This window comes from Balaenoptera physalus (genome assembly GCF_965194825.1).
Source record: "Balaenoptera physalus genome assembly, chromosome: 5".
Classification (NCBI taxonomy): domain Eukaryota; kingdom Metazoa; phylum Chordata; class Mammalia; order Artiodactyla; family Balaenopteridae; genus Balaenoptera; species Balaenoptera physalus.
The window spans coordinates 3,581,289-3,593,841 of record NC_138884.1 but is presented as its reverse complement, the minus strand read 5'-3'; the positions used below and the strand labels follow the sequence as shown (position 1 = coordinate 3,593,841).

The 12,553-nt window shown below is 48.4% G+C and overlaps 1 protein-coding gene across 14 annotated transcripts in view; it reads right to left on the bottom strand.

Moving 5' to 3' along the window:
- The window catches only part of RAPGEF2 (Rap guanine nucleotide exchange factor 2), a 246,738-nt gene that overhangs the window by 2,485 nt on the left and 231,700 nt on the right, over positions 1 to 12,553 (bottom strand). For 12 of the 14 annotated variants that reach the window (XM_082461630.1, XM_082461637.1, XM_082461636.1 and 9 more), the window contains 5 exons: positions 11,580 to 11,774; positions 8,079 to 8,231; positions 5,638 to 5,863; positions 3,856 to 4,415; positions 1,267 to 1,539 (listed from right to left, as the gene is read on the bottom strand). In XM_082461630.1, the coding sequence (XP_082317756.1) occupies positions 1,267 to 1,539; positions 3,856 to 4,415; positions 5,638 to 5,863; positions 8,079 to 8,231; positions 11,580 to 11,774 (1,407 nt within the window). The remainder of the gene's footprint in view (positions 1 to 1,266; positions 1,540 to 3,855; positions 4,416 to 5,637; positions 5,864 to 8,078; positions 8,232 to 11,579; positions 11,775 to 12,553) is intronic. The other 2 variants (XM_082461631.1, XM_082461642.1) reach the window with 2 other exon arrangements.

Here is a 12,553-nt window from a genome sequence, read left to right as displayed (position 1 = left end):
CGTGTGCCACAACTACTGAGCCCGCGAGCCACAACTACTGAGCCCGCGAGCCACAACTACTGAAGCCCACGCGCCTAGAGCCCGTGCTCCGCAACAAGAGAAGCCACCGCAATGAGAAGCCCACGCACTGCAACGAAGAGTAGCCCCCGCTCGCCGCAACTAGAGAAAGCCTGCACGCAGCAATGAAGACCCAACACAGCCAAAAATAAATAAATAAAATAAATTTATAAAATAAAGAAAAGTTTAAAATAAAGTATATGGGATGCACATCTTTAAATATACATACCCACTATAAAAATACATTGTATATTTACTGACTGGAAACTCATGAATGATAAATTCATTGAAAAAAGTTATAAAATAACATATGACTTCTTAAATAATATACACGCATATACATATAAAAATGTTGAGGGCTTCCCTGGTGGCGCAGTGGTTGAGAATCTGCCTGCCAATGCAGGGGACACGGGTTCGAGCCCTGGTCTGGGAAGATCCCACATGCCGCGGAGCAGTTAGGCCCGTGAGCCACAATTACTGAGCCTGCGCGTCTGGAGCCTGTGCTCCGCAACAAGAGAGGCCGCGATAGTGAGAGGCCCGCGCACCGCGATGAAGAGTGGCCCCCGCTTGCCACAACTAGAGAAAGCCCTCGCACAGAAACGAAGACCCAACACAGCCATAAAAAAAAAAAAAAAAAGAAATGACTACTTGTTGAATTTCCATACAATATCAAAAAATAACCACAATTATCTGAAAAGGCTATTAAAGTATGTCTCCTTTAAAAAAAAAAAAGTCTAGAAGGCTATATGACAAAATGCTAATGGAAGTTATCTGCAAGTGGCAGGATTGTAAGTAGTTTTCATGAATTGTGTTTTGCTTTTTCCTATAATGATTATTTCCAGAATAAAACATGTTAACTTCAAATCTTAAAAACAGGAGCGGGCGGCGGGGGGGGGCATGGTGTCCCCCTTCAACCTCACCCCAGCACGGCCAGCTCGACTCATACAGAGACGACAAGAAAGCTCTAGAGAAGTGGGCTTTTCCACCAGACTTTCATCTGGGACTCAGAGCATTTCCCCAGAAAACCGAGGATTAGGAGGGAAATGCACCCAGGCTCACACGGTACTACAGGGGACCCCTCCGCAATCTTTAGTTATTTCTCCAGCCACTTCGGAAAAAGCAAAACGCAGCCCAACGGCTGGCACCGAGGCCGGGGGCGGGCGCGGAACCCCGGGCGGGAAGCAGGGCCTCTGGGGGGAGCGCATGTACCGTCCTCCTCGGCGGCGAGGCCCGGGGGCGCGCAGGGGCCGGGGCGCGGGTCGTCGCCGGGCCGGTGCCACTGCGGCCGCGGGGCGGGCCTGGCGCCGCCCGGGGCGGGGGTGTCGGCCGGCCGGGCCAGCATCCTGGAGCGCTGCAGCGCCACGGTGTAGTCCGGCGGCTTCCGGGCGGGGTGCGGGTGCGCGTCGGGGAAGTCGGTGATGGGGATGCCCACGTATCCCGGCGGGGTGGGCGGCGGCTCCCGGTAGCGGCCCTCCTTCCTCGCTGCGGGAGGGAGAGACAAGGCGCCGCGGTGAGCATCGCGGGGCGCGCGGCCCAGGCCACGTGCGCTCCTCGGGCAGGAGGAGGACCGAGACGAAGAGCGCTGCGCCCGCGGGGAAAGGCACGTGGGGCTGCGCGCAGGGCGGGGTGCCGGCGGGGGTGGTGGGGCGCGCACCAAGCCCGCCACGCACCGGGTCATCTCCGGCGGTACAGGCAAGACTAAGCGATCTAAGCACCTGTAACTCTCACCGGGGCGCCGCAGAGCGACTCTACCTGTCACGCAGTAACCAGGCTAACGCCCAACCCTGGGGTTTACTAGAAACACGGAGCAAAGGGAACAGAGCCTGCAACACGGGAGTGGTGCCTGCCAGCGGTTCCCTCCCCTCTCCCTGCCCCGGGGGCCAGGCGGGCTGTCCCTCTTTGCTGGGCCATCTACCCTCAGCAGGCAGAGAATCAATCCCAGATTACTTTCAAGTCTTGGGCCTCACTTCGGAAAATAGGGAATCACAATAAATTTGGAAGAATAGTACAAAAAAATGATGCAAATTTCAAAACTTAAAACCATGTGTATGTGAGGTATATATTTTTCTTGAAGTCCTTTTATCTTAATTTCATGACTTAAAACATGAATCTGTAAAGGCAAGTAAAAGCAAAGTTTTCTTATCTTCAACTTTCTAGACTCAGCTGTTAGGAACTTAAATCATTCTTCTTTCCTTTGCAATAAAAATTCTGTGTATTAGTTTGTTAAAGAAAGTGCTTTTCTATTTGCAATTGCCAAGATGTGGAAGCAACCCATGTGCCCATCAACAGATGAATGGATACAGAAGATGTGGTACATATATACAATGAAATATTACTCAGCCATAAAAAAGAATGAAACATTGCCATTTGCAGCAACATGGATGGACCTAGAGATTATCATACTAAGTGAAGTAAGCCAGACAAAGACAGATATCTTATGATATCACTTATACGTGGAATCTAAAATATAATACAAATGAATTTATACACAAAACAGAAACAAGACTCAGATTTATGGTTACAAAGGGAAGAAAAGAGGGGAGGGATAAATTAGGAGTTTGGGATTAACAGATACACACTACTTTACATAAAAATAGGTAAACAACAAGGATTTACTGTATAGCACAGGGAACTATATTCAATATCTTGTAATAACCTATTATGGAAAATAATATGAAAAATATATATATAATTGAATCACTTTGTTGTATACCTGAAACTAACACAATATTGTAAATCAACTATACTTCAATTAAAAAAAAAAAAAGTGCTTTAAAAATTGCAACCTAAGAATAGGTGTTAACTGTTTTCTCCTCATTCATCTTGAAAAGATATTAAATTCGACATCCACCCATGACTACGTGATAAAATAAGTACAATTTCCCTACTAATAAAAGTGATGTCTGTGAAGACTATATTCCAGAATTTCTCACTCTGTATCCTATGATGTATCCCTACACTTTGACTATACAGACGTTGAACATGACATAGAGAATATATCCCGATAGCATTAGAGGAGCATAAGAGACTTCACAACAGAAACAGCAGCAGCGAAGTGATAGTGTCTTTCGTGTACTTATGAACTGCTAACCAGGCACCAGGGTTCTGCAGAGATTTCGTTTAAACCTCATAGCAACCGCACTGGTAGAAATTATTAAATTCATTTTACAGATGAGGAAACAGACACCGTTTAGTGCCTTGCCCAGTGTCACAAAGCTGGGAAAGTGGCAAAGCAGGGATTCAAATCCGCAGCCTGCCTGACTCACTACCTTACCTCTCGCACCCCCTCCTTGTTCTATCCTGTGCAGAGGGAGTTTGTCTAGCACAGAAACATTTACCTGCATAACAAACGGCAACAGAAGATTTTTAAATATGCAAAGGGTAAAGTTCTACATACAATTCAAGGGAACAAAATACAAAAGTAAAACATTAAAAACAGTTCCAATTAAACAAAAAAATATTCTTCCTCTAGAGAGAATGGCCATCCTTCCTGATAATTTTCAGCTGAGAAGATCAACGTTGGAGCAGGTAACACCCATGAGGACAACCTACTGACCCCGACAGCTACGGTGCATGGAAGGTTGACTGCTGCAGGGTATTTATAAGCACCTGACCACAGAACCTGGGCCCTTAACCACCATTCATTTCAAAATCCTGAGTGCACTGCTAACTTGGAAGGCCTACACGGCAATGGGTAGGGCAGAATGAGGAGAAGAACCGCAAACACATGCTTTTACTTTGGAAATAAGTCAGGGTGCAGCCACGACCCAGACACGACAGAGCCCGCAGTCAGCTTACCAATAAGCCCCTTGGTGGCGCTGGGCGGCACGGCCACGTGGGCAGCCATGGCGACGGGCTTGGCTTCTTCGGCGGTCGCAGGCATCATGCTGCTGCTTTCAGCTTCGAGGGAAACGTCCTTCCCCCCCCTTCGCTTGATTGTGCCCGTGTCCCCCTCCGAGTCTTCTCCCCAGTACCCCGTGGAGGAGGCCCAGCTTGCCCGGGACTGGGCTTGCTCGAGACTCTCTCGGCTTTGACTCTGCCTGCTATACTTTGTGCTATGGTCGGAAAACATGATCTGGTCCACGTGGCTGCTCGAGGCCCATAACCCTGCGGCGTCCCCTGAATGGTCAAAGTGAGCGTGCCCGAAGGGGAGCGTCTCCCAGCTCCTCTGGTGCTGAATGGTCTGGATGCTATCGTGGGAGCCGCTGGAGCACGACGTCCAGCTCCCTCGGCCACTGTCAGCAGCGTCAAGCGAGGCTCGGTCCCCCTGGTCTTGGGAAAGCTCCTCTGTGCTGGGAGAAGAGATCACCGTAGCTGCAGCGTACAGGCCCCGGCTCTCGGACAGCGGTGCGCAGGACCTAGGCGGCCAATGGGAAACAAAGAGAAAAAAATAATAAAGAGAAGAGGAGGGGAGGGGAGGGGGAGGGGAGGGGGAGGGGAGGAGAGGAGAGGGGAGGGAAGGGGAGGGGAGGGGAGGGGGGGAAGAGAGGAGAGGGGAGGAGAGGGGAGGGGAGGGGAGGGGAGGGGAGAAGAGAGGAGAGGAGGGGAGGGGAGGGGGAGGAGAGGAGGGGAGAGGAGAGGGGAGGGGAGGGGAGGGGAGAAGAGAGGAGAGGAGAGGAGAGGAGGGGAGGGGAGGGGAGGGGGGAGGAGAGGAGGGGAGGGGAGGGGGGAGGAGAGGAGAGGGAAGGAGAGGGGAGGGAAGGAGAGGGGAGGGGAGGAGAGGAGAGGAGGGGAGGGGAGGGGAGAGGAGAGGAGAGGAGGGGAGGGGAGGGGGGAGGAGAGGAGAGGAGAGGAGGAGGGGAGGGGAGGGGGAAGGGAGGTGGGGAAGAGGGGAGGGGAGGGCAGGGGAGAAGAGAGGAGAGGAGAGGAGGGGAGGGGGAGGAGAGGAGAGGAGAGGGGAGGAGAGGGGAGGAGAGGGGAGGAGAGGGGAGGGGAGGGGAGAAGAGAGGAGAGGAGGGGAGGGGAGGGGAGGGGGGAGGAGAGGAGAGGAGAGGAGGAGGGGAGGGGAGGGGGAAGGGAGGTGGGGAAGAGGGGAGGGGAGAGGAGAGGGGAGGAGAGGGGAGGGGAGGGGAGAAGAGAGAGGAGGGGGGGCCAGGAAAGAGGGGAGGGGAGGGGGAGGGGAGGGGAAAGGGCAAGCTCGTTAACTAATAACTGTGCTAAAACCCAACCACTTTTTCCTGGAAAGGCGGCTTCCTTTCCTTCCAGGAAGAGGATTAGGCTCCACCAGACTGAGCGACAGCGGCCACTCGGCCCCGTCCCGTTTCCTCCCCTGTGACGTCCCCACAATATCAACACGGGGGAAAAGAGCCATCAGCTGCTCACAGCAAAGGAGCACTTACAGTGCTCACTACGATCTGACTATTTCGGGAAAGCAGCTCACTGCACTGAGTCACCCCTGCCCTCAGCGCAGAGCAAACGCGTCCCAGTGGAGGACAGACGGCACTGGAAAAGCAGTCTGCACGGTGCTTCGTAACCGGGAAATGGTGAACTTCAGAACCGGGACGGGAGAGCATCCCTGGGCGTCCTGTAGCCTGCCCGCACACGTGGGCGAGGGGAGCGAGCCCGCGGACGAGCCCCTACCCCAGGCTGCACTGGTCGGGCTCCCCCGCCGGCCGCCTCTCCAGCCGGCCTGCGGCCAGGCTGGTCTCCACCGTGCCGACCGATGGCCTCTGGCGCCGTTCGTCGGGCAGCGAGACGGGCAGCGAGTCGAAGGAGGAGTTGCTGACGATACTGGACCGTGAGGAGATTTCGCTGTGGCCGGAATCTGAGAAGTTATCCACGGTGCCGCTCGGAGCCAAAGTGTAGCCTGCGTGGGAAACACATCACTCCTTAGACACCGAGGGTGCACGGCGTCCCGCTGACGCCTCCCCAGTAGAAGCAAAACCAGAATGCAGGCCACAGGTGCCACCACGGAACTGGGGAGAAAACACTCTACTTGGGGACTGAGCTACAGTAAAGTTTTACCCAAATGCAGTTTAGTGTGTTTAATGACAGTTTAAACACACTAAACCCAATTCCTGGGTCACCGTTGTATGACCCAGGAATTGCTGCAGACTGGATCACGGCACGACGCGACGCTGCTCTCTTAACTATAAATTATACTACATTAGTCTATGTAAACGAAACTGAAGAATGACTAGGATGATATTTAAAAGTATGGTTTTTTTTCCCAAACTGCAAAGTCAGTAGTAATTTTGTTTTCAATGGAGTTTTCACTTTTAGAACTTTACAGCATAGAATAACTCCACTGGAAAGATCTGCATTGTAACTTTAAATGAACATGTATGAATAAGAAATAAGACCTGAAGAAGATATCTTTGGATTTTTGCCATTTAATTTTTTAACATTAATAATATATTGGATAAATCACATGAAAGCCAACTGTTTTGAAGGACATAATGTACAAAATCTCCATTTTCTCCCTGGACCATCACTATGTCTAAACAGATGTCCATTTTTTGGCCTGAAGGACCCTTAACTCTTTGTTGCTAAAAATAATTCTGAAAGTCACAAAGGAAGAGAGGCCTGTCTTGACATTTTTAACAAAAAAATCCAAATCTCCTTTCTCAGTATTCATTTATTTTTTACATTATTAAGAATCTCATGTTACTTAAAATACTGATTTTATATGATTATATGTACACAATGAAAACCTAATAAAAAAAATGCCATCTAGAGCACCTAAATGTTGCTAATTTACTCTCTGAAGAGTACTTCCCCATCCTTTCAGTAAATTATGAATTCCTGATTTATTTTTTTTAAAAGGTTGCACAGGTCTTGATAAGATTTCACGTGTTCATCCATGAAATGTCTTCTTTTAAACCACGCTGCAAGTTCTGACAGACAAGATTTCAAACCCTCCCTGAACAGTCTACCCCCCAAAAAAAAATCTCTAGAAAAAGAATCCCTCAGGTGGAGCACGTGGCATGGGGAGGAATCGCCCCATTTTCCTCAACTGATGAGGCGACCCCTCTCTTTCCCGCTGGCCCACCTATCCCGTAGGTCCGTGGGGCACTGTTAATTCTTGTTACTGCTCTCACTTCCACGAGAAGACGGGGAGCTGGTTTAGTCCAACTACCCACAGCCAAACAATCTCAGCTGACCGCCACTGCCACCCAACGACGGACGAGAGAAGAATTCAGACGCACCCACTGAACAAGGACTAGAGACCGATACCCACATAGAACGCACACATGTCTGAGACAGCTAAAAAGTAAAGCAGGAAAGGTATTTGTTGTGCCGGTGAAATCTAACAGTGGATTAATCTCTTTGGCCTCGTCTAGTGAAAACTGTCCTGGCCGTTTATTACCGGCTTACTTACGCCCATTCAATTATGGGGTAGGGAAGAAAGTAACCCCGAGGTTATGCAGCAGAAAATTATCTAGTATTTTAAGATAAGAAAGCATTAATATCAGAAGGAGAGTCTGAGTGCCTAAAATTTAATCTCCTTAAAAATAAAACAAGATAGCAACCAAAAAGATAATCAAGACTCATGTTAACACAATGATAGGTAAATCAGGAAGATATTAGTTTTTCTTATGTTTTTATAGGCCTCTACTCTGTGATGAATGCCACGTAATCATATTTAGTTAGAACAACTGTTAGTATAAAAAAAATTATTTCCACACTTACAATCAGTAAAAAAATGAATTTTTGAAAGGGCTTATATAGTTATATAAGCTTAATGCTATTTATTTATAACTATAATATTAAAAAGTACCAAAGTTCTTCCAAATTTATAAACTGAGGGGGAAAAAAAATCCATTGGGTGTTACACATCAGGTCTTTTTTTTGGGGGTGGGGGGCACACAGTACAGCTTGCAGGATCTCAGTTCCCCGACCAGGGATCGAACCCACGCCCTTGGCAGTGAAAGCGTGGAGTCCTAACCACTGGACCGCCAGCGAATTCCCAAGGTCATTTAAAACGACTCTAATGTCAGAAGTGATGTAATCTCTAACTAGAATTTATCACAGCTGAAAGCACAGGTCCCCACGAAGGAGAAGAGGAGTCAGCCAGTCACCTTTCCTTGGCGAGCTCTGCGGGGAGGTCGGTGGGGAGGAGAGCTGGGAAGACGCGTTCGATATCGTGTCTTCTGCTGGCCTCTTGTGACGCTCCAGGCTCCCTTCTTCAGACAAAGCAAGGATCTTCTTTAAAGCTTGTGGAGAGTTTATACCTGTAAGAGAAAGAAAATGATTTCAATATGCATTTCCAAGACTGAAAAGACTACCGTGAAGAACAAAAACAATTTTTTTGTGTTAAGGTTGCATGTCACATGTCGTTGCAGGTTGTTTCCAGGCTCGGTGGTCTCTGTACTCTGCCCGTGTAAACAATGAGCTCACAGGGGGCACAAGGTGCCCGCCGTATGTCTGCTGACACCTGCCGAGGACTAGAAAGGCTGCTGCTGTTATTCCACTCTGGGTTCCAAACCTTGACCACCACCCTCTTCAACAATACATCAGACAGCGATAAAGAAACAAAGAGACGATCTGGAAATACTTTGAGTTAGGATGAGAGCGGCGCAGCTCACAATATTTATCAGAACTCAAGTTTGGGTTGGAAACAGGTATTCTGGTGGTGTTGGAAAAGTTAGCTCATGGGACGTGGGAGTGATGGAAGGAAAGTCAAGAGCCAAGAGCCAAAAGGAAGTAGCGAGAAAAGAGACTGAAGGAGCGCTAAGAAATCAGGCTCATATTTGATCAGTAAGCGGATGACAGAGAAGGTAGGAGGGGACCCAGAGAGTGCCGGGTCCCAGAAGGGTCCCGGAAGCCACCAGGGAAGGTTCCCGGGAGTGGGGTAAAGGGGAGCGGAGGGGGGAGCCATCCAGTGCAGTGCCAAGTGCAGGATCAAGTCGGATGACGTAGGGGGGAAGAAAAAGGATTCCATGTGCCAATATCAGGTGATTTTTCCCCTAAAATTTTACTTTTAGGAATGAGGGAGTCACATTAAGAGATGTTTACTAAGCCTTATTACGAGGCACTCTCGATTACCTCATTCTGAACAACAAAGAGACCTGAGGGAAGGCATTATAGGTTGACACCACCTCCGTGAATGTTAGTTTTTATGTTCTCAGACTTAACGGAATCCATTAAAAAGGAGGCAATGAAATTTAACAAAGATTTAATTCTTCATTTCACCTCAACACCTGTAAGTGTTCGATACTACTTTAATACAATCTTTTAAGAAACGCTTTTCAAGCAATCTTTTAATTACATGTGCAGATACTGATATATACAGGGTACATGAAAATACCAGCTACACTAAAGCTACACGAATGAATAGCTTTGATTTGGAAAAGATTTCCAAGCCGGCATCGTACACAGATTCAGAAAGTGCTGCCTTCAAACAGTGAAGATGGATGTGAGGATGCTATGCCTTAGAAAAATCTGTTCCACTTCAGAAGTAGTTCTAGGGATGAGGAAGACACTGAAGTAAAACATGCAGGAAGTATTCAGACAACATTTATCTCATGAATGGGGGTGGGCTCAGCATCTGTGACTTTAAATGAGAAACTATCCTAAGAAGACACATGACTATCCCATCCGCATCTCTAAAGGTCATAAATTCAAATAGGCCTAAAAATATTGGAGAGAGAGTCTCTCTGGGGAAGGGGGGCGGGAATGGCTTTCCATCAGGTGCACCTACATGGGGGTTAACAGGCTGTGTCCATGTCAGAAGCTCGACAGAAAAGAGGCAATAGAGGTCGGCTTGCAGGGGACTTGGGAATATAAGAATACTAACAGCACAGTGGCGAGACTTCCCTGGCGGTCCAGTGGTTAAGACTCCACGCTTCCACTGCAGGGGGCACGGGTTCAATCCCTGGTCGGGGAACTAAGATCCCGCATGCCGCGCAGTGCGGCCAAAAAATAAATAAATAATAATAATAAAAAAACGAAAACAAAACAGTGGACAAAGGAACACTAATTCAGTTCATTTGTGATAGGGGGAACAATGCAAATATTTCTTTCTTTCTTTTTATTTTTGGCTGTGTTGGGTCTTCGTTGCTGTGCGCGGGCTTTCTCTAGTTGCGGCGAGTGGGGGCTACTCTTCGTTGCGGTGTACGGGCTTCTCATTGCTCTTGTTGCGGAGCACGGGCTCTAGGTGTGCGGGCTTCAGTAGTTGTGGCTCGCGGGCTCAGCAGTTGTGGCTCATGGGCTTAGTTGCCCTGCAGCACGTGGGATCTTAATTCCCCGACCAGGGATTGAACCCCCCATCCCCTGCACTGGAAGGCGGATTCTTCACCACTGGACCACCAGGGAAGTCCCTGCTTTGGCTCCTTTAACTGAACTGACTGTATTTTCCTCCCAAGTTACAGAATCAGTGATTCAACAAATGAGAGTTTGCCTCCACACAAATCATTTCACTTAAAAATATTCCACCTAAATTCCAGCAACTCATTGATGGTAAGGCAAAGCTAGTTTAAACAAGGTATATGGACAAAACAGCCTCTGTACTTGTTACAAATTAAATGAGTAATAGCATAATTTCCCCATGGCATGCCTCTGCTCCCACCGCTATGACAAACGAGCATGATTAAATGAGATGCTCTATGAAAACAGTCCTTCCCACTGGTAAAAGTAAAGTTTAACTTTGTGAACATTAATGTCTCATAAAGAGGGAACAACCAGAGGGACACTCAAGTATACCAGATGAAGTTACCCGTGATAAGTATCGTTTCCTAGTCTGAGAAGCAGGCAGTGAATGAATAGCGCCAAAAGAGGGTTGTGGGTTGTTTGTTTTTTTGTTGTCGAGTTATACGAGCCGTCTGTATATTTTGGAAATTAAGTCCTTGTCGGTCACATTGTTTGCAAATATGTTCTCCCAGACCGCAGGTTGCCTCTTCTTTTTTTAAAAATATTTATTTATTTGGTTGTGTTGGTCTTAGTTGTGGCAGGCGGGTTCCCTGGTTGCGGCTCGGGGGCCCCTTAGTTGCAGCATGCGAACTCTCAGTTGCAGCATGCAATGTGGGATGTAGTTCCCGGACCAGGGATCGAACCTGGGCACCCTGCATTGGGAGCGCGGGGTCTTAACCGCTGCGCCACCAGGGAAGTGCCCACAGGCTGTCTTTTCGTTTTGTTTACGGTTTCCTTTGCTGAGCAAAAGCTTGTAAGCTTCATTAGTTCCCACCTGTTTATTTTTTGCTTTTATTTCCATTGCCTTGGGAAACTGACCTAAGAAAACACTGCTACGATTTACGTTGGAGAATGTTTTGCCTGTGTTCTCTTCCAGGAGTTGCATGGTGTCCTGTCTTCCGTTGAAGTCTGTGAGCCATTGTGAGTTTATGCTTTTGCACCAGCCGCGAGGGCGTGTGTCCCGACGTCACTGATTTGCACGCGGCCGTCCAGCTTTCCCAGCAGCACTCGCCTAAGAGGCTGTCGCTTCCCCACCGCATGTTCCCGCCTCCTTTGTCAAAGATTAACTGACTGTAGTGATTCACACAACAGTGTAATTCAACTCTACTTCAATAAAAAATAAATTAAGAGGGGGGGGAAAAAAAAAAGTGTGTGCGAACTTAGTCACCTACCGAAAGGCGGGAGATCCCGCAGGGGCACTTTCTTCCGCGAAGGATAGAGGGGCACGGCGGGCAGCTGCAGCCCCGGGCCGGGCCTCTGTGACGGCTGCGGAGCCGGCGGCGGCGGCTTCGGCTGCAGCCCTGCCCTCGGGGCCACCGGGGAGGTGTCGGCCTTGACAGGCTTTCTGTCACCGGGATTCTTAGGCACTGGTAATTGTTCGGCGTGAAAACAGAACGAGACGTTTAAGAGGTTAGTGGCCACACAAGGGATACTTTTAGAACCGCATGAGCATCTCCCACAGTTAGAACACTGAAACATGTATCTTTTTTCCCCTGTGGCCCATAGACAAAGGAGAGAAACAGGGGCGGGCGGGGGGAGAACCTCCGTCACAGAAAGAAGGCACGCCGGAACCAAGATTCACTTTATGAAACAAGCCGTCTCGAGAGACGATACTGTTTCAGGTACCACATTTAAAAAGAAACGAAAAATGTGGATAGCTCAGTACGCTGTACGTATGTCTACGAAAAACACAAATCTATTATACAAGCGACAACGGGAAGACCATTAGGAATTATTTTTCTAAAATGGCACCCAAAATGTCTTGACATATATGAGCTTAGTTTTAAGTTAGTAGATGATACTAGCTGCAGTCTTTTCACTATCAAGTTCTCTCTCCAATGGGGTAGAATTATCTATGTTGCTAATAGCAGCCAATACTCCTTGAGTACCGTACTGAGTGTATAATTCCACGGCAGATGGAAAGCAAGCCAATTTAACAGGGCAATTAAATGCTGTATTTTAAGTGTGTTAATATTCAAGACAACTCAGTGACTTCCTTCCTCCATCTTACACGTAACGGAGCTCAAGTAACCGGCCTAAGGTGACACTGTTAGTAAGAGGAACAAACAGGATCTGAACTCAGACCAATCAGCCCCTTGAGGACAAACTCTTCACCACGACACACAGCGCTTTTAAGAGTGTCCTG